Genomic DNA, 19,703 nt, shown 5'->3' with positions numbered 1-19,703 from the left:
TTCTCTCTCTCTCTCTCTCTCTCTCTCTCTCTCTCTCTCTCTCTCTCTCTGTCTGTCTTTCTCTCTCACTCTTTCTCTCTCGCTCTTTCTCTCTGTGTCTCTCTATATCTCTTGCTGTCTTTCTCTGTCTCTCGTCATATTTTTTGTCTCTCTCTGTCCCACAGATCTGGATTTCTTCTCCTCTGAGGAGAGAGAGGCGGTGTACGTGAAGGAGGGCCAGGGGGCCGTGTTGCTCTGCGCCCCCCCACCACACTACCCAGGTCAGTGCTGCTCTGCTCCCCCCACCACACTACCCAGGTCAATGCTGCTCCCCTCCCCCCCACCACACTACCCAGGTCAATGCTGCTCCCCTCCCCCCCACCACACTACCCAGGTCCGTGCTGCTCTGCTCCCCCCCCACCACACTACCCAGGTCAGTGCTGCTCTGCTCCCCCCCACCACACTACCCAGGTCAGTGCTGCTCTGCTCCCCCCCACCACACTACCCAGGTCAGTGCTGCTCTGCTCCCCCCACCACACTACCCAGGTCAATGCTGCTCCCCTCCCCCCCACCACACTACCCAGGTCAATGCTGCTCCCCTCCCCCCCACCACACTACCCAGGTCCGTGCTGCTCTGCTCCCCCCCCACCACACTACCCAGGTCAGTGCTGCTCTGCTCCCCCCCCACCACACTACCCAGGTCAGTGCTGCTCCCCCCCACCACACTACCCAGGTCAGTGCTGCTCTGCTCCCCCCCACCACTGTACCCAGGTCAGTGCTGCTCTGCTCCCCCCACCACACTACCCAGGTCAGTGCTGCTCTGCTCCCCCCACCACACTACCCAGGTCAGTGCTGCTCTGCTCCCCCCACCACACTACCCAGGTCAGTGCTGCTCTGCTCCCCCCCACCACACTACCCAGGTCAGTGCTGGGCCGGCCCCAGCACGTCAAACATACACCTCTGAGTGTTCAATGTAATGCAATGTCATATGCAATTATCTAGAGATTAAACCCTGCCCCCTGCTGGTTATATTGTACAAGTGCGTAGACTCTGACAGGATTTGAGAGTAGACTGTTCTCATGTTGTAGCTTTGGGCCTGACTCCTAGTATTAGTGCCTGGATGCTCTCTCTCTTCTGTTGTTTATTCTTCATCAGAAATCCATTTTGACTAATCCGTCCATGTGCGAGTGTGAGAGGGTGGGTATGAGTTGGAGTGTATGTGTGTCTTTATACAACGCGTGTGTGTCGTTAAACAGGATGTGTGTGTGTATATTGGCCTCATTTACTCAGTTTTTCACTCTCTTGCTCATGTTATTTTCTCATCCTTGAACAAACCTCTTTATTAAAGCAGAGCTCCAGAGTATTGAACAGCTCCATTTTATCTTCATGGTTATGGTAATCTGTCTACCCAAACTATTGTGAAACCATGGTAACCTCTCCCTGCTGGCTAGCATTGCTGCTAGCGAGCTTGTCCTTGTACAGCGTCACCAGCCTGCATGACCGTCAAAACACATTATCAGCCCTAATCGTAAAGGTCAATACTTGCTTGGGTAATGAAGCCGAAACACCAAACAAAGAATTTCTCTATTTATATTTCACATTTCAGTTAAACTGAGCAGCCCCCCCCCCCCCCCCCCCCCCCAACCACTTTTTTCCAGCCAATCGGCATGGCTCCAGTTGGCACTCTGCCTCCCTTTTCTTAATTGACAGGTCCAGAGTTGTGTCCTTCTCTAAATGTCTCACTTTATCGCTCTCTCTCTCTCTCTCTCTGAATGTCTCTATCTATCTGTTTGTCTAACTGTCTGTCTGTTTGTCTGTCTGTCTGTCTGTGCAGCTGAGCTGTCGTTTCGCTGGATGCTGAATGAGTTCCCCATCTTCATCCCCCTGGACAAGCGTCGCTTTGTGTCCCAGAGCACTGGGAACCTCTACATCTCCAAGGTCGAGTCCTCCGACAGTGGCAACTACTCCTGCTTTGTCTCCAGCCCCTCCATCGCCAAGAGCGTCTTCTCCAAGTTCATACCCCTCGTCCCGCTGGCCGAACGTTAGTGACTCTCATCCGTTCTGTGTGGTGTCTGTGTTTGGTGGACGTCCTCAGTGTGTTGATGGTTGACATGAGCGCACCGGATGTTTTACACAAAGGGCTTTCCTGTTCTCTGCCCATATTAGGGTCAACATCTGGTCTATGATTCGTACTGTAATATCACTCTAATATTCTCACACACACACCAATGAGGGAAAATGTCCCTGAGATTCCGAGAACATAATATTCTCTCACATCCTGTGTGCTACTCATCGCATGATATTGATGTTGATCCTTATACACTTACTAATACAAATACAAGTAACTGACTCATAGCAGCTGTACAGAAGGAAGTGGCCTTGCTGGGTATCCATTCTTGAACCAGCAGATGTGCGGCATGGGACTTCTCCGGAGAGAGTAGCACCTACACCAGATGCTGTAATTGTCTGTGTAATTGAGTGTGGACAACCTGAAGGGTAGAAAACCAGAATTTCGGCAGCTTCAGATGTTTCTCAGTGGAGAGGACGTCACAAGCTGCAGGAAGATGTTAGCTACAGAAGCATGGTCGACGTGTGTTTGCAGGGCTGGAAGGTCATGGCTGTAGACTAGCTGTGAACCCTCCAGGGCTCTCCCACTCTCCCATATGCTTTACTCTGACTACTTCACCAGAACTGCCCTTTAGCTGGGATATGGCCCGTTTCTTACACAAAGCGGTTTGTTTTAGTTTGGTGTGTGTGTTGCCACAAGCTATTATTATGTACACGCGTGTAAACAAGGGTGTGATTTACCATTGTTAAATCGACCTACCTCAGAGTCGCTTTCCCAGCAAAGCACCTCTAACTAAATACAGCACCAGTCATTGCACAGAACTAACATGTTGTTGCCAGCCTAAGTCGTTTTCCCTCCAATGCGGGGGAGTTTGTTAAACAGGTGACTCACGTCCACCCTCTCATCCCTCTCCTCTGCCAGGCTCAACGAGGAAGTACCCCGCGGACATCAAAGTCAAGTTCCCAGACACCTACGCACTAGTGGGCCAGAACATTACTCTGGAATGCTTCGCACTGGGAAAGTAAGTCTGAGCACAGCCGGTACATGACTGAATTGAAGTGTGCAAACTGGACGTAGCTGTCGGGGTGTTTGAGAAAAGGGGACATTTCAAAACTCCATATTCACACCAACACTTACAAATAATTGTGTTTGTAGACTGTAGCACAATGGGCCTTGAATATATACTGTAATGTTAATATTTTCTTTTACCATGTGCCCTCGGTGGGTAGTCATTAACTGGTCTTTGTTGTAACCCCCCACCGCCCCTCGCCCTGTCTCCAGCCCCATTCCTCTGATTCACTGGTCGAGGATGGAAGGAGAGCTGCCCCTCGATGCCAAGATGAGCATGGCCGGTGCCCATCTCCACCTGTACAACGTGCAGTATGAAGACGAGGGAACATACGAGTGTCAGGCGGTCAACTCTAAAGGGAAGGACTGGCACAGGGCTCGTGTCTCTGTAGAGGGTAGGTGCACTACTGTATCTCTCCTAGGTGCACTACTGTATCTACTACTGTATTACTACTGTACTACTACTATATCTCCTATGCCAAGGCACTGCATTTACATTTAGTCATTTTAGCAGACGCTCTTATCCAGAGCGACTTACAGTAAGTACAGGGACATTTCCCCCGGAGGCAAGTAGGGTGAAGTGCCTTGCCCAAGGACACAACGCCATTTGGCTCGGCCGGGAATTGAACTGGCGACCTTCAGATTACTAACCCGATTCCCTCACCGCTCTGCCACCTGACTCCCGCCTCTATGACCACCAGCACTATCTGCACCAGCCTCTATGAGCCTTACCCTGCCACAGATGCACTTTTGTTCCTGTCTATTTGTGTGTAGCATCCATGTCTCGTGAATGGAAATACATAGACGTACTGTAATACTGGGATGATATTGTGATCACGCACACTTGGTACACAGAATGAATTGAGAGCACCCTTTAGCACTCACTTGAGGCCGAATCAATCGATGCACGTTATAGGTAATGGCTCTGTGAGTCAATCCGGAGAAAGCTCTTCAAAGCACCAGACCTCATTTAAGCAAGAAGATCCCAAATCCAAGACATTTGTGCTCTTTTTGATCTACTGTATACTGAGGTTCTTTAACCTGGAGTGTCATGGACACATGCTCGAGTCAACTCTTCAGCCTTGTTGTAGTAAACCATCAAGTAAGGGCCCTTAGGCCATTGCACACTGAGTCCGAAATTCGTGTCCGAAATGTTCGCACGTAAAAAAAACGAACCTCACGTTATGTCAATCGCGCTTACACACCGAAACTTTCGTCCGTCAAAAAAAAGTTCGGATCGGGTTCAATTTTCTGCGTTTTTGCATCCATAACCAGCGATAGGATTGGTTTTTGGGCAATTCAGGGCCACCGAATGTTGAGACTGACGATGGCGAAAAAACGCATACGAAAATGTCACACTCGGTGTGCAAGGGCTTTACACTGTGAACACCAATCAGTCAATGCATGTGTGTTGTTGAATGTTGATAAATAGCTGATAATGTATTGACCACGCATTGGGCAACGATGAGTTATTGGCCCTCTGCCCTCTCCTCCCCCAGCGTTCCCCGAGTGGGTAGAGAGCATCAACAGCACGGAGCAGGAGATCAGGGGAGACTACACCATGTCCTGCCTGGCCAGCGGCAAGCCCAAACCCCACGTCCGCTGGCTCAAGAACGGAGACCCCGTAAGGCCGCCTCACCACTCACACTTCCAACCGCTTCCTCAGATCCCATAGTGACTTTGAAAAGATAATTGTAAAGTATATTTGTAAATCATTAATTTTTCCTTAAATTTTTCAATGGACTTAGTGCCTTCTTGATTCTTTCATAAGTAATGCACGTGCTATCATCGAAAGAGTTTGCCTACCACCAAACGACTACTGCTTAAAACCCACACCCACATGTCATTTAGGTTGCTCTTCTCAACACGGCCTAGTCAGGGACGTCTTAGTAACATCCTCACAAAGCAGAGAGGGCACTGGAAAAATGCACATATTCAGCAACCACTTTTTTCTGAAGCAACTTCCAGTAAAGGGGAGGACTGAATGTGTAACCTCCTGATTGGCCGCCAAATTCTCGAGCACTGCTGAACCCTCTGCCTTCAAAGAGTGGTGCTAGTGTTGCGTAACTGTCACCGAGCATCTGGCCTCTGAAACAGACCCTGGGGAGGAGGGTGCAGTAGTAGCAGTTACTATGACAGCGCGGTGAGGGGCTGTCTGATCTGAGAGTGCTTGGTGCATCGTTAAATATTAATGAAGTGTTCGTCATGTCAGTTGAAGTTGTTACACTGCTGAGGGATGTCCCTGTTGTTGTCTCCTGAAAGCTCAGGTGTTGTGAATGAAACCCTGAAATGCTTTCCAAGGAGATATTTTATTGAATTGAATTGAACACCCCCAAAAATTCAAACAACACTACTGAAAATGATTTCACACAATACATATTTGTAGAATACACTTGCTTGAATACAAATACTTGATTCATTCCTGACAGTATGACAAACATGAACTCAAGTTCAATGGACTGATGTTCGATGACTCTGGGATGTACCAGTGCATAGCAGAGAACCGCCATGGAATCATCTACGCCAACGCAGAGATGCGTGTGATCAGTGAGTCAAAGCGCATACTTAACTTTGATTGGCTGAGTCATTGTAGTGTGTGAGATGACTGACTGGACTAATGAAAACAGGAACTCTGTTTTAGTTAAAGCTGACAACTTGCTTTTATAATTGAAGAACAAAAAGAGTATGACCTTTAATAATGGATTTTGCCCCTGAAATTGAGTATAGGAGAGAAAACAGTAGCACTTTAGTTACAGCAGCAGAAGTACCAATGTTTAGGAGGTCAGTGGGAAATTAAGAATGCAAAATACTAAATTAAATTGACATTTTACCTCTACAATGCATAGAACAAAGTAGTGCAAATGCTGGTAGTTCTGCTTAGTACAATGTGCAAGTGCATACAGTGTATGGCAACACAATGTTGTAAGTCAAGTTTGTTCCAGAAACTCCATAGTTTCAGTTGAGAGGATGCATGGATCAATCTAATAGCATTTGGTGTGACCTCCAGGTATTGAAGCAATACCAGAGCTTTGTCTGAACCCTCCTGTACCCCCCCCCCCCCCCTGCCCCCCCTCCAGCCTGCGCGCCCACATTTGAACACAGTCCAGTCCGGGGGACCCTGGCAGCCAAGAACGGACGTGTGGTGATGGAGTGTCGACCCAAGGCTGCTCCCAAGCCCGACTTCTCCTGGAGTAAAGGCACCGAGCTGCTCTCCAACAATACCAGGTCAGTCGGTCATTCTGTCAGTCAATCAGCCAGATACACAGACATCCAGAGACAGACAAACAGACAGATAGACAGATAGAACAGTTAACTGGCTTGGACTTGTTTTTCCTCTGAGCTTTACTATCTGACTTACTCTTGCTCGCCTGTAATCTCTTTGATCCGTCTTGATGCGGATCTCTGGTGTTCACGTCATCTCATTAGTCGTTTAGGTGTGCGGGGGGCACTTGTAGGATGGAAACAGCACCGCACGGTACAGCGTGTTAGCATAGCGTGCGCTCTCGTTTGTGTATGGGTTGACTTTGTCGTGTTTGTGCGTGTGTAGCTGACCTCCTGACCCCGCTGTACTCAAACTCTTTAGCGTCACAGCGATGATCCGTTTGTTAGTGAGGGAGAGCGCTGGGAGGTTGTCTGCTTCCTGTCTCATGCTGACACTAAGCCAGCGCTGAAGCTCATCAGACAGGACAGGCTCTGGCAGGGTAAGCCCTGCCCTCAGCTCCTCACTGACAACACAGGGCTAATCAGCTAGCGCTTAGACCCCCGGGCACCCCAGGAGGCCCGTCACCGAGCAGGAGCTCAAGCTCAGTCCCATCCGTGTGTGGGACCGCTCCAAACTCACCGGGGCTGGCTGTGAGAGCAGGGGAAGAACTGGGGTCTAATGGGACCCAGGCAATGTCCTTTTTTTGCTGGGTGAAAAAGTCATGTGAGCATTTCAGACATTGACTTGGTTAAAGAGCACCGGTGAAAGGGCTCTAGCTGGTGGAGTAGTCGTGACCTTCTAACAGCGAGACTGTGATGGGGTTCATTTCATTTTTGCTGCTGTGTAATGTAAGTAATGCAACTGCAGCTACTGCATTTGTCTCTGTGTGTGTGTGTGGGTTTTTGATCGGTTGCTCTGCATGCCTTGTCATCCACCAGGATCTTCCTCTGGGAGGACGGCAGTCTGGAGATCTTGAAAGCCACCCGCTCGGATGAGGGCCGCTACACCTGTTTTGCTGAGAATGACCAGGGGAAGGCCAACAGCACGGGCTCTCTAACGATCACAGGCAAGAGAATGCCACTACTGTCGCCCCAGCCTTCTACCCCAACCACCCTGACCCCCAGCCCTGCCCTGGGGCCATTACCGTCAACCCTAGCTACCCCCAACCTCATCCCCCTGCCACCCTGATGGCCCTATCGGATGAAACGACTCTCCTACCTCAAGGCCCTACAAGCTGTAGTTGACTCAAGATGAGCTTCTGACAAGGCCTTTGTTGATACTCACCCTTGTGAAGGATGATTAGGTTGTGTGATATGGAGGTTGAGAAGCATGCAGCCCAACTAGAATGATTGATGCATATTTAAATTCGATTTTGTATTTTGTAGCATTAAAGCTACCCATTTCCATTAATATGTTAATTTAGCTTTTATGAACCGTGTTGTCACAGCGCAAAATGATATGGTGGTTAATGTATTTTTTTTTTTTATGCTCGTTGACAAAGTGTTGACATTGAAAGAACATTTCACCTCTGCTGTGGCACATACTTTAGCTTCTATTGCCCCCTGCCGGTAAAGCATGGCTAATGCAACTCAACTCCACCCTCCGAACACAGTGTTGTTTCAAGGTGTCAGGGCCTCACACTCAAACTAACGGCATATTATTTGCTTGTAAATGAATTTCATGGACCCAAGAAGAGAATGAGGTACCAGATTCAAAGCTGTCGAGAGGATATTTGTACATTTGGCAGATCCTGTTCGGCATCTCTGAACAGCGCCCCCACCGGGCCTTTTTCTTCTCCCCAGATGCCACCAAGATCACCTTGGCGCCATCCAACGCCGACGTGAAGGTGGGCGAGAGCACCAGCATGCAGTGTGCCGCGTCGCATGACACCTTGCTCGACATCACCTTCATCTGGTCCCTGGATGGCCTCGTCATCGACATGGACCGGGAGAGCGAGCACTATGAGCACAACCCGGTAGGAGAGAGAGAGAGATTTGGAAGGAGAGAGACCTGGAAGGGGAGAGAGGAAGAGAGAGCGAGAGAGAGAGAGCGAGAGAGAGAGAGAGAGAGAGAGAGAGAGAGAGAGGGGGGGGGGCAGGAACAGGAAAGGGGAGAGAGAGAAAAGAGAGGACCCATGACCTTGCAAAAGGGGAAAAACTGACAATGTTTCTTGGTCTGGTCTGGTACACAGTACATACTCAGGAAAAACTGACCACAGGGCCTTGGAATGTTCAATATACAATTCATCCTTTTTAGCCCAGATGAGTATAACTCATCTATTATAAGTATCCATTTCCTGTGGGTCACAGACTGGTGACTCTGGTGTCTAGTATATTAGCTGCGATTTCTGCTCACACTTATTATCAGCGACATGACCTACACCCTGCCTTTTCAGCCCATGCAGCTGTGAGCAGTAGCTGACTTCTCATCTGTCAATCCACCCCGGGGACGTACTCCATAAACAGATGTTGATTGACGACCCTGCAAAAATATAGATTTTCCCCCTCATAAAACAACGTTGTTGTAAATGCCAGTGAATGTTATAAATGTCATATCTGAATGACCATGATTACTCATATACTCACATGAAAAGGGGTTAACACAGACATTATTCAATATGCTCACTGGGGAGAATTTCTCCGATGGGTTTGACCTTGGGCTTTCCAGCACGCTGGCAGCGTGCTGCTCCACTGACAAACAGACAAGCAGTCGGTCTAATTAAGGGAAGGTCTGCTCGCCTCCCAGCCAAGCTCCCTGCAGCTTCCCTAATCACCAGCTCAGGGCCGATACCTCTATGTTTCCTCAGCCGCGGTTTGCTTCTTTGTGGCTTGAGTCGCTCTCATGGTAGGACTCAACGGGGTAATTCGTTTTTCAGAATATCCCGGTAATACAACTGACATTTAGTGTATTTAGCTCCCTGGTTTATTTGAACGAAAGTCTCAATGCCTCTGAAGAATGCTAGGTGCTGTTAGGTCCCTTGAAGGAGGGCATGTGTATCCTAACTGGATTGATGGGGCTGAGGAATGAAGAGGCTGTGTGTTGTCTTCCTCCTGTCAGAACGGTAGTTCCAGCGGAGAGCTGCAGATTAAGAACAGCCAGCTGAAGCATGCGGGACGGTACACATGCACCGCCCAAACCCCTGTGGATAACGTCACCGCATCAGCTGACCTGGTCGTGAGGGGTGAGTCACACAACACACAAGCAGGCCCAATCACACGCCACGCACACGTACACGTAAACACAACACATACAGATGCACAAGGGGACACACACAGACCTACATGCACACAAAGATCCAAACAGACAGACCCACATACTCACATGCACACACACAATGTAGATAATCATACTGTAGCATGAAAGGGTGGTGAGCTGTAGAAAGAGTGAGAAGTGATTGATGACATTTTCCAAGGCAGTAATTTGTCTTAAATCTTTTACTCCATACACCTTTATTGAATAGAAACCACTCTTATCCATGTGAAAGAGTGCAGTTATAGTGAAGGCTTGTAAATGTACTGGAAAACCATGCATAAAAGAATTAATTTACAAACCAGTTCTGAAGTGCCTTTTATTACACGTGGAAAAAAAACTATTCTTACTGTGTGTGTGTGTGTGTGTGTATGCGCGCTCCCGCGTGTGCGACCGTGTGTGTGTGTGTGTGTGTGAGCGTGTGTTGGGAGGAATAAATCATGCCAGAGTTGCCAGACCGTGGCTTTTTCTGCTGGCTAATCTGTCAACCCGGTGACTCCATCTGAGTCCTGGAGAAAAACACTGGGGGAGGAAATGCTGTCTGTCCTGGAGGCCTGCCAACCACACCACAGGATCCTGTGTCCCACAGCCTCTCACCGGGCTGGGCTCCTGCACAAAACCCCAGAGACCCAGAGCTGATGTCCTGAGGAAAGTTCAGGCTTCTAGCTGGCTGGAGTTAATAATAATGAAAACGATACAGGGGCCTACAGACTTTACTTTGGTACCGTACATTGTCTTAGAACCGTGTGTCTTGAAACGTGTTCAATATCTCAGAACTGTTAGGTAACCAGGCATGTGACTATGGAAGTATTGCCACTCCTTACTGGAAAGGTTATCCTTGGCTGCGGAGTAGCAGAGATGTGTTGTACTGTAGTTGCTCTAGATTTGTATATGTGATAAGTGATAACATGGTTCTCTTTGACACTCAAGGCGTTACAATGCTTTAAATTGGGAGGAGAACTGTTTCAGCCATAGATAAAAATTGAGATTTTAGTGCCAACTCTTCTGTCACGATGCTTCCGTCCTGAAAAGTCGTTATTTTTTAACGATGTGGTGACTTGGACAATGATGAGTCACAGATGCGAGAAGCAAGTGTGTATTACTGCACTGTGTGATAATGTGCTGATACCTTAACTGATAGAGACCCGTTGACTGTGTGACTGGACGTATACACACAGCTCACTTTCTCCTCATCCGGCGTGCAACTTTCATCACAACACGTTTGATTGAATTGCTTGTTGTTCGCCACGTCCTGTAAAGCGGACGTGTATCAACCGAGCACCAGCATGTCTGCCGTATCTCCCGGGCGTGCTGCTGAAGGGTCTTGCTACACCTCCCAGGTGACTCATGTGTTTTCACCCTCCGCTTCCTGGGGAGTGAAAGGCTAGCCTTCCAGCTCCCCTCCAGGCCTTCAAACAAGCCCTCTGTTACCTGACAAAGAGGCTCTTCAAATGGGACTAAGAGCTCCAGCAGTGATCCGGTCGTCAGTGATCCTTGTTGTGCCCTGGGTGTGCTTTCAGAACAGGTGCTGACAGACGGCCAGGTGAATACGCTGAGGACAACTGTGACGTTTCCCAGAGTGGTTTTCAAAACACCTGTGTGATATGTGTGTGGAGTGTCCTCCTACCCACTCTAACATGCTGTATGGAACTTCCTGTGGAACACTAAATGACGGTAGCTCGCTGAAGGACTGCATCCCTGCAGGTTTCTTGATGGAGGGCCAACTGCCAGCGCTCACAGGAACAGAGATGAAAGACTTCCATTCGTCAATGCTGTGAGAAAGGAAGCGGATCTATTATGAAATATCAGTTCAACCAAAACATTGGCACTGCACCTGTATCATAGTAGTTCCACAGAAATGCTTTAATAGGCTGTGTTTAATACTTTACCTCAGGAGATTACAGTATCTCAGTGCTTTGGGTTGACAGGCTCATTCTTTGATTTGTAGCGGCAAAATCTGCTAGAGAAAGTGAATATGTTGTTTGTTTCAAATACCTTTTCGAAAATCAAGGCCAATCTGTTAATCTTACCGCATGGTACAGGCTTTCCATGGCATGAATGCCGAACTAGATTCAAACGCTACTCTCTCCTACATCACAGGTTCTCACAGAACCAGCAATGCTACCACCACCCTGAAATGAACAGATAAATTGTCCAGAATGTGCCAGTCACGCAAGATTCATTGGAGGAAAGGGGCGACATTAAGGGTCAACTGGCTGCCTGTGTAATCGCCTTAGTTCTCTGGGCTGGGTTCTATGATGGGCATGAAAGACTAAACCCTGCCTGGTTTCCGGGGCTGTGTAAGGCTGGGTTTTTCCTTAGAGCCTTCAGACTGCTTTACAGGATTCCGAGGGATCCAGGAGAAGAGAGTTTAAAGAGCTTGCCCCCGTTAGCCTTTGAGTTCATGTATGTTACTTACCCCTGAACCTGAACGTCTTATCATGTCAGTCTGTCTCTGAAAGTCTGTAAATGTAAAAATGGGCAGACAGTTGTCAGACAGTTGATGTTAAGAGGTTGGACATGCTTCAGACAGCGGATGTTGTGTAGAATTAGTGTTGATTTTGAGGGTAGATTTTGGCTGCCATGGAATGTTGCCTAGAAATATCCCCCCAACCCATGCAAGTAAAAGAAGAAACACTGTAAATGCACTAACAAGTGAATGCACACGTTCCCAACTGTAAGTGACGGACTCTCAAAATAGTGGCGCAATACACGACTGTAACATCATCATTACTGAGTGCAAGAAGCCAAGACTGTCTTCCCTCCTCTCATTAATGTCCCCCCTTCCCCATTTCCCTACTGCCCTCAACCCCCCCCCCCCCCCACCACCACCCTCCCCCCCCCTCACACCCCTCTCCCTAGGTCCTCCTGGCTCCCCAGGGGGGGTGCGCGTGTCTGACATCAAGGACAAGAGCGTGAGGGTGACATGGAGCCGGGGCACAGACAACCACAGCCCCATCTCCAAGTACACCATCCAGTACCGAGACTCCCTCTTCCAGGACTGGAGAGCAGCCACCACATGTGAGCCCATAAAAGCAACATCCGCGTGCACAAACAAGCACACACACACACATGCATACACACATCTGACAGGACTGTAGTGACTTTGTGGATGAACACAAACCATAACAAAGGGGAGCATATTCGTAGATTTCTGATCTCTCACCTGCGACAGGATGCATGTTCATCAGCTACTTTCCCTCCTCGCCCTATAGCCCCTGCAGATGTGGAGGGAAACTCTGAGGAGGCCACCGTCGTGGATCTGTTCCCCTGGACAGAGTACGAGTTCAGGGTGATAGCCACCAACACCTTGGGGATAGGAGACCCCAGCCCCCATTCACCCAAGGTCACCACCAAGGATGCTGGTAAGAACACGGAGCATGGCTCACTTCTTGCAGTACAGCCCTAGGTACAGACATATGAATGTATGCCACTTACAGTCATATATTCCCAAATTAATATTGAGAAATATAAGTATCAAGATTTTGATGATTCAACTCTACCAATGTATATTGTACATTAGCAGTGTGTGTCCCAGTTCACCGCAAAACGTCCCTCAAAATAATATTTGTGTGATTCAGTTGTACAGTGAGATTCACTTATACAATTGAAACCCCAGACTCAGGGTTACCCTTGATAAAACAACATTCGCAGCCAAAGCACACTTTAAACAGAGCCATGCAGAGACAGGTCAAGAGAGCTGAGCTTGCCTAGCAGCAGGGAAGTGCTCTTGCCTTTTTGACTCTCAGTAGAAATGATCCCACATAAACATCACGGTGTTTCTCTTGGTCCTGGGGCGAACATGAATATTGGACTAGGCTGCTGTGTGTCAGTAGTAGTGCCATGGTACAATATGTGGTTTGGCATTGTTTGTGTGCAGTAGGTGGGAGGCAGGGTACTGTATAATATGTGGCTGGTCGTTGTTTGGGTGGACACTGTACATGTGACCTGAGAGGTTGGCGTCGTCCGTCTTGTTACAGTTCCTGTGGTGGCGCCCTCGGACATTGGAGGGGGCGGGAAGAACAGCAGGGAGCTGATCATCACTTGGACGGTAGGTCTGGACGCTTTTAATTCTGTCTCTGGGAAAAGAGATGTAATGAAAGAAAAGCAATTCTGGCAGATGAGATTTTGAGCAATTCACATTCAAGTCGATTCGAGTAAAACTGAAAATACAGCTCTGAAAACATAATTGAGACCACTACAACCTTTTCTTAATAAAAAAAAAAAAAGTTGAGACGGACAATTTTGAGTGAGGAACAGTAGGGTCAAATTTAAGAGGCCACTGCAAATTTCACCCTTCTGTTCCTCACTCAAAATTGTCCTTCTCAGCTTTTTTTTTAATGAAAGAGAAAGGTGCAGTGGTCTCTAAATTCCATTCCAAATTTTCTCTAAATTCCATTCCAAATTTTCCAGAGCTGGATACTAATTACTCTCCTTGACACTATGCTGATAATTGCTATTCTTCCTCACAAATGGAGCACCACCTCAGTTGCCAGTGTATGTAAGGGTGAAGTATAAACTGAAAACACTGTCAACTGCAATTGTATTCTGAATCTGTAGTTAATCTCTCGCTTATGGCCCTGCACAGAAATTAACAATAGATCACAAAGACTATCCTCCATTTTGGCGGTACCCCTCCAAATCCTGTTGGAGCTAAGTCCCTGGGCAGACTGCCTTGTTTTTGGCATCATTGGTCCCAGAGCAGCTGGTAAATGATGCTCATGTGTTTATGGGTTAGCGGTCCTTGACGCACGTCTGCCCGACCACACATATGGTGTCAATCCAAAGCCAGGCACAGCAGATGAGGCCTGGACGGATAGAACGCCTCGCTACATTAAAATGATGTGTCATAACTGCTGAGAAACATTCAGAAGGAATATCATTGTCATCATACAGTGGGCATGGGTGTAGCTCCGTGCTAGAGGGTTGCAGGTTAAAAACTCCTCTCTACGTTGCTTTGGATAAGAGTGACAACTGTCCTGTTTTGTCTTCTGTTATTGCCGGGGCTGTTCTCTCCATCCCCAGCCGGTGCAGCCGCAATACTACTACGGTAGCAACTTTGGCTACCTCATCGCCTTCAAGCCCTTCAATGAGAAAGTGTGGCGGAAGGTGACGGTAGCGGAGCCCGAGGCCAAGGAATACGTCCACAGGGACTCGTTCATCCCACCCTCCACAGAGATTGAGGTCAAAGTCAAGGCTTTCAACAGCAAAGGAGAGGGGCCCTACAGCCTGACGGCTGTCATCTACTCTGCCCAGGATGGTGAGCCCAACTCCCACCCAGCACCCCACATCTCCACCCAGCTCCCCCCATATCCACCCAGCGCCCTGCATCTCCACCCATCTCCACCCAGCAACCCCCTTCTCCTCAATCTCCACCCAGCACCCCGCATCTCCACCCAGCTCCACCCATCTCCACCCACCACCCCCCTTCTCCTCCATCTCCACCCAGCTCCACCCATCTCCACCCAGCAACCCCCTTCTCCTCCATCTCCACCCATCTCCACCCATCTCCACCCAGCAACCCCCTTCTCCTCAATCTCCACCCAGCAACCCCCTTTTCCTCCATCTCCACCCAGCTCCACCCATCTCCACCCAGCAACCCCCTTCTCCTCCATCTCCACCCATCTCCACCCAGCACCCCCCATCTCCTCCATCTCCCCTATCTCCACCCAGCACCAACCATCTGGCCAAACTTGTATCATAAGGTCAACCACATGTAAACTGACCTCTGCTCATTTGGGCATCTTCATCTTAAGCAGTAACTGGCACAGATAGGTCAAAACTGTGCCCCGTGCTGTTCAACCCCTACTATTTCAATCTTTTAGTGTCAGTGCGTACAGACTACGATACACTTAATAACCAGTCCACAATATGAATGTGAGGAATTTTAATTCCCCTTTGAATGTGCACCCTGCCCCCCACTCCCCCCTCCTCTCCCCCCTCCTCCCCTCTCCCTGCCTCCGTAAGCCTTCAGCAGTGGGATTATCATGATCTACGTAGCGTGAACCAGAAAGATGGTAATTCACCCAAGGATGCAAAGCATTTAGCCTACATATTAACTTCCACTGACAGACAATCAAGATAACAATGGTCTGACTGGGGAGGGGGGAACTCGAGATATGTTGCCATGGTAATGCTCTTTGGGAGTGTAAAAAGTGTGTGTGTTTGTGATTATATGTACGTGTGTTATTTTGTGTGTGTTTGTGTTTGAGGGAGTGTGCTTGCGAGGTGAGTGTGTCAGTCGGAATGTGTGTCACAGTGCTAGTGTGGGTCTTTAACTCGAGTCCCAATGACGTGTGTGAAAGGTTGTTGGAACTTCTTCCAGTGAGGGGATTTAACATCAGAGGACAGCTCCTTGGAAAGGATACTGTGCACTCGTAACCCAATGACAGCATGTGATGGAGAGAGGAAGAATGTGGGTTGGGAGACAGCTCCGCCACTGGACCTGCTCCATCCAGTGATTAATGCATGCTAACAGATGCCTTAGCAGGAAGGATGCTGAATTACCAGAGCCAGCCTCCCTGTAAACACAGAGAGATTTCAAAGATCCTGTACATTCACATTAATAACTCCATGAGTGGGAGGTAGGCCTGTAGATCCTGAGCTTGTTAGTTAAGAATAATTTATGCCAAGCTAGGGCTGTAATGGATGGCTACACATTCATTATTGTCAGGGCTGTGTGGTTGCGATAGAAGCGATCCTGACAAGCGACGCAAAAAACAACACCTGGCAGATGTACAGGTAACTTCAAAGGTTCTTTTAAGATGTGTGACGTAATGTCCTCTGTCCCTCTTCTCCTCTAGCTCCGTCCGAAGCCCCCACCAGAGTTGAGGGGAGAGCCTTGTCAGCCACAGACGCCATTGTTTGGTGGCTCCCCATATCACAGCAGGGTGTGGAGGGATACCAGGTCTGTTCACATCCATGTAGAAGTGCTTCTATTTCACATTTACATTTGACATTTTAATTAACTAGTGCACAGTGCCCGTGATGCAGTTGGTGCTTAAGATGTCAGTGAAACACACAACACAAAAACAGATTACTTGAACTATGGATAGGGCAGAGTGCCCGCAATGATGTCGGTGACACACAGATGTCTAGAATTGTAGATAGATGCGGTTGTGCAGTGCCTGTGATGCAGCTGGTGATGACAGTTCTTCTCAGTGGCTTTGGTTATTTATATTTCTCAGATCACAATTTAAATTCTCTGTCATCTCTGTATTTGTTCAACCTCATCTATTGTAGTCACTTATGCACATCACAAAAGCAATGTATCATTATTTTAAACAAATTGCCAATGGCCTAGTACATTCATGCACATTATAATGTAGCCTTAATTTGTCTGCTGTTTCCTACGTTACCAATTGCTTATGTTATGCTGATCAAAATGTGTTATATTGGTTCTCTGTTAAATTGTCTTACCACCACCTTAGTTATGATTCCCACTGTTTACCCCTACCATCTGTTATCCTCCCACCGTTATCTCCCCCCCCTCCCCCCCAGGTGAAATACTGGAGGAAGAAGGAGGACAGCGAGACAGCTGAGAAAGTCCAGGTGACCAGCAGGGAGAACCAGACCAGGCTGGAGGATCTGAAGCCAGACTCCCACTACTTCATCGAGGTCCTGGCCTTCAACGCCGCTGGATTTGGGCCTCCCAGCAAACGCTGCCAGATCCATACCAAGAAAGCCCGTACGTCTGGTGTCTATGTCATACCTACAGCTGTGTGATCTGGGAATGGGTTTGATCATTTCTGTGGTGGAAAAATATCATCTCTCCAAACCCTCGTCCATTTTTTTGCTTGTCATATACACGTTTTTAAAATGTGTTGTATTCAGTGATTTTACTATCGCTTAAAAACATTTCAAGAGAAATGTGGTATTGCATTCTTGTGATTTTTCAGCTCAACAGCACCTTGTCTTTTCCATAGGCAATTATGTGGTGATGCTCAGTAACTAGATAACTTGTGTTCATAAGTTTTATAATGAGCCATTTTCTTAGCCTGGCTCTGCCCTCCTACGTACTTCCGCTCAATTTGGATTTTGCTTCTGTACTAGGTCTGGGATGTCGGTTCTGAAGTCGGTTTCCAGACACACATTTTTTGTAGGTCCAATCAGCGAACAGAGGGAGTGGCTGAGAACGATGACGTTAATGTCGTGCACTTGTTTGAGTAGTTCAGTAATGGCGGCGGAGAAAGATGCGAGCAAAACTATTCCGCGGTTGTGGCAACGCTGCAAAGCCGGAGCAAGAACATTCCTTGCTGAGTTTTGTTGGTGGCCATGATGTTGTGGCCCTCCTCCCCACGGGGTTCGGGAAAAGTTTGATTTTCCAGCTACGCAGCTAGCTCCGTTACAGTAGTGGTGAAGGAGTTGGCTAAGGCGAACGCTTGCGATTGGCTATGGCAAATCAGAGTGGCTCTGGGTGGATCCAATAGTTTTAAACTTCAACAGAAGACCCGCCTTCAAGGAAGTTAACGTTTGTCAATCGAGACATCCCAGACCCTCTGTGCAAATGAAATGTACGAGGGTCTGGTTAGTACCAGGCTACCATTTTCCACCTTTCCTCGAAAAACATATTTACTTCTACCTACATAAAATTGTATCTGGATATAGTTAAGTTGTATCCAATGTTATATAATGAAATACTGTATAAATCTTTACTTTCAATAATTGCTTCTCTCCTTTTTTCGTACAGCTCCTAGTCGGCCTCCCAAAATCTTGAGTAAGAAGTTGAAAGGCTCATCAGTGAACATAGCCTGGGAGCATGTGGAACCACTGGCCAATGAGTCAACAATATATGGTTACAAGGTAGGGAAGGGGATATTACAATACCAACACACTGGCCTTCTATTCACTTGAACTCAGCATTGCCAGTCTCTAGGAATATAACATTTGTGTGTGTCTGTCTGTCTGTCTTTTTATGTGGTTTTGTATGTGTGTGTGCGTGTGGTTGTATGTGTGTGTGTGTATGTGTGTGTAGGTCCTGTACAGACAGGCGGGCCTCTCTACAGGGACTTTGTACACCACCCTTAAAAAGTTCATAGACCTCCCACTGTACAAAGATGGTGACTATGTGGTCGAGGTCCGCGCTCACACTGAAGGAGGGGACGGGGCAGTTGCACAAGTCCGCATCGCAGGTACTGTACCCCGTCAGCCCAACTACTGTTCGTCTAGATGAACCATTAGAAAAACTTAATAACAGAATATGTCTATTTTGGGTGCTGTGTGTTGTGGTGTGAGATAAACAAGCTGCAGAATGTGTGTGCTTTGAAGCAATATTCTAAGGTCATATGTACAGTTCCGCATTAGGAGTCACACAATTAAGAGTCTATAGACTGAAAAAGTCCCTGACAGGAAATGTATTTTCTGCATAATAATATTGTCGAGCTTTAGAAAACCCCAACACAGCACTGCTCAGTCCATGCTGCCTCCATGCCTCCGTAGGTCCGGTCAATCCCACATCAAGAAACTCCCTCTTGAAGAGTCGCTATTCCAAACCTAGGGACGACATTTTCTGATTGCTCATTCCTGGGCTGTCACCAGATAGTGGGATTATACCAGCTGTAAAGATGGAGGCGGGGGGAGTCGTTTGTCACTGTCAGGGGGCCCTTGGGCAGGGCCTGTCACTAAGACTTTCATAGCTCATATCTGAGGTAAAAGAAGGTGGTTAGGGGGGGGGGGGTTGTATCCCACCATCCATGACTAAAACCTGGTGATGGCCCACTGGGTTTATCCCCAGACTGACTGACCGGCTGTCCGTCTGGCTGGCTAGCTGGCTGTGGAGCTGGCTCTTAAGTCTCTGTAAATGATCTTGATGAGTAGGGGAAGCCCCACTGGTATCCCTTATCTGGGACTCCAGGTCCTTCCTGAAGGCTTCATCTTCCAGCCCCTGGGAATGTGAGCTGTGGGGGGATTAAAAATGCATTTTTTTGTGACCGATGGGAGCATTTAAGGTGATCTCCACATGGATGGGATATGATAGGGGTAAGGTGATCTCACAACATGCCACTCCTCTGGAATCCCCTCTGATGGATGATGGTGCTTCACTCTAGGGATATTATTCTTTACTGGGGGTCAATTCATGTGTAGGATCAACTCTGAGAAGGAGCTGTCTTGACAGATGGATGAGTGAGTGGTGTTTTC

General features: G+C 48.0%; 1 protein-coding gene across 3 annotated transcripts in view; it reads left to right on the top strand.

Moving 5' to 3' along the window:
- LOC124476446 (contactin-1a-like) overlaps positions 1–19,703 on the top strand; it is a 60,073-nt gene that overhangs the window by 37,793 nt on the left and 2,577 nt on the right. For all 3 annotated transcript variants that reach the window (XM_047033584.1, XM_047033585.1, XM_047033586.1), the window contains exons 6-23: positions 165–260; positions 1,814–2,020; positions 2,969–3,068; positions 3,329–3,510; positions 4,615–4,739; positions 5,545–5,662; positions 6,193–6,340; positions 7,256–7,383; positions 8,120–8,292; positions 9,375–9,498; positions 12,429–12,587; positions 12,782–12,931; positions 13,547–13,617; positions 14,592–14,826; positions 16,370–16,473; positions 17,067–17,253; positions 18,256–18,368; positions 18,541–18,697. In XM_047033584.1, the coding sequence (XP_046889540.1) occupies positions 165–260; positions 1,814–2,020; positions 2,969–3,068; positions 3,329–3,510; positions 4,615–4,739; positions 5,545–5,662; positions 6,193–6,340; positions 7,256–7,383; positions 8,120–8,292; positions 9,375–9,498; positions 12,429–12,587; positions 12,782–12,931; positions 13,547–13,617; positions 14,592–14,826; positions 16,370–16,473; positions 17,067–17,253; positions 18,256–18,368; positions 18,541–18,697 (2,577 nt within the window). The remainder of the gene's footprint in view (positions 1–164; positions 261–1,813; positions 2,021–2,968; positions 3,069–3,328; positions 3,511–4,614; positions 4,740–5,544; positions 5,663–6,192; positions 6,341–7,255; positions 7,384–8,119; positions 8,293–9,374; positions 9,499–12,428; positions 12,588–12,781; positions 12,932–13,546; positions 13,618–14,591; positions 14,827–16,369; positions 16,474–17,066; positions 17,254–18,255; positions 18,369–18,540; positions 18,698–19,703) is intronic.

Source organism: Hypomesus transpacificus, chromosome 14 (assembly GCF_021917145.1).
Source record: "Hypomesus transpacificus isolate Combined female chromosome 14, fHypTra1, whole genome shotgun sequence".
In the NCBI taxonomy this organism is placed as follows: domain Eukaryota; kingdom Metazoa; phylum Chordata; class Actinopteri; order Osmeriformes; family Osmeridae; genus Hypomesus; species Hypomesus transpacificus.
Note: the sequence above shows the minus strand (reverse complement) of the source record. Positions and strands in the feature narration are given on the sequence as shown.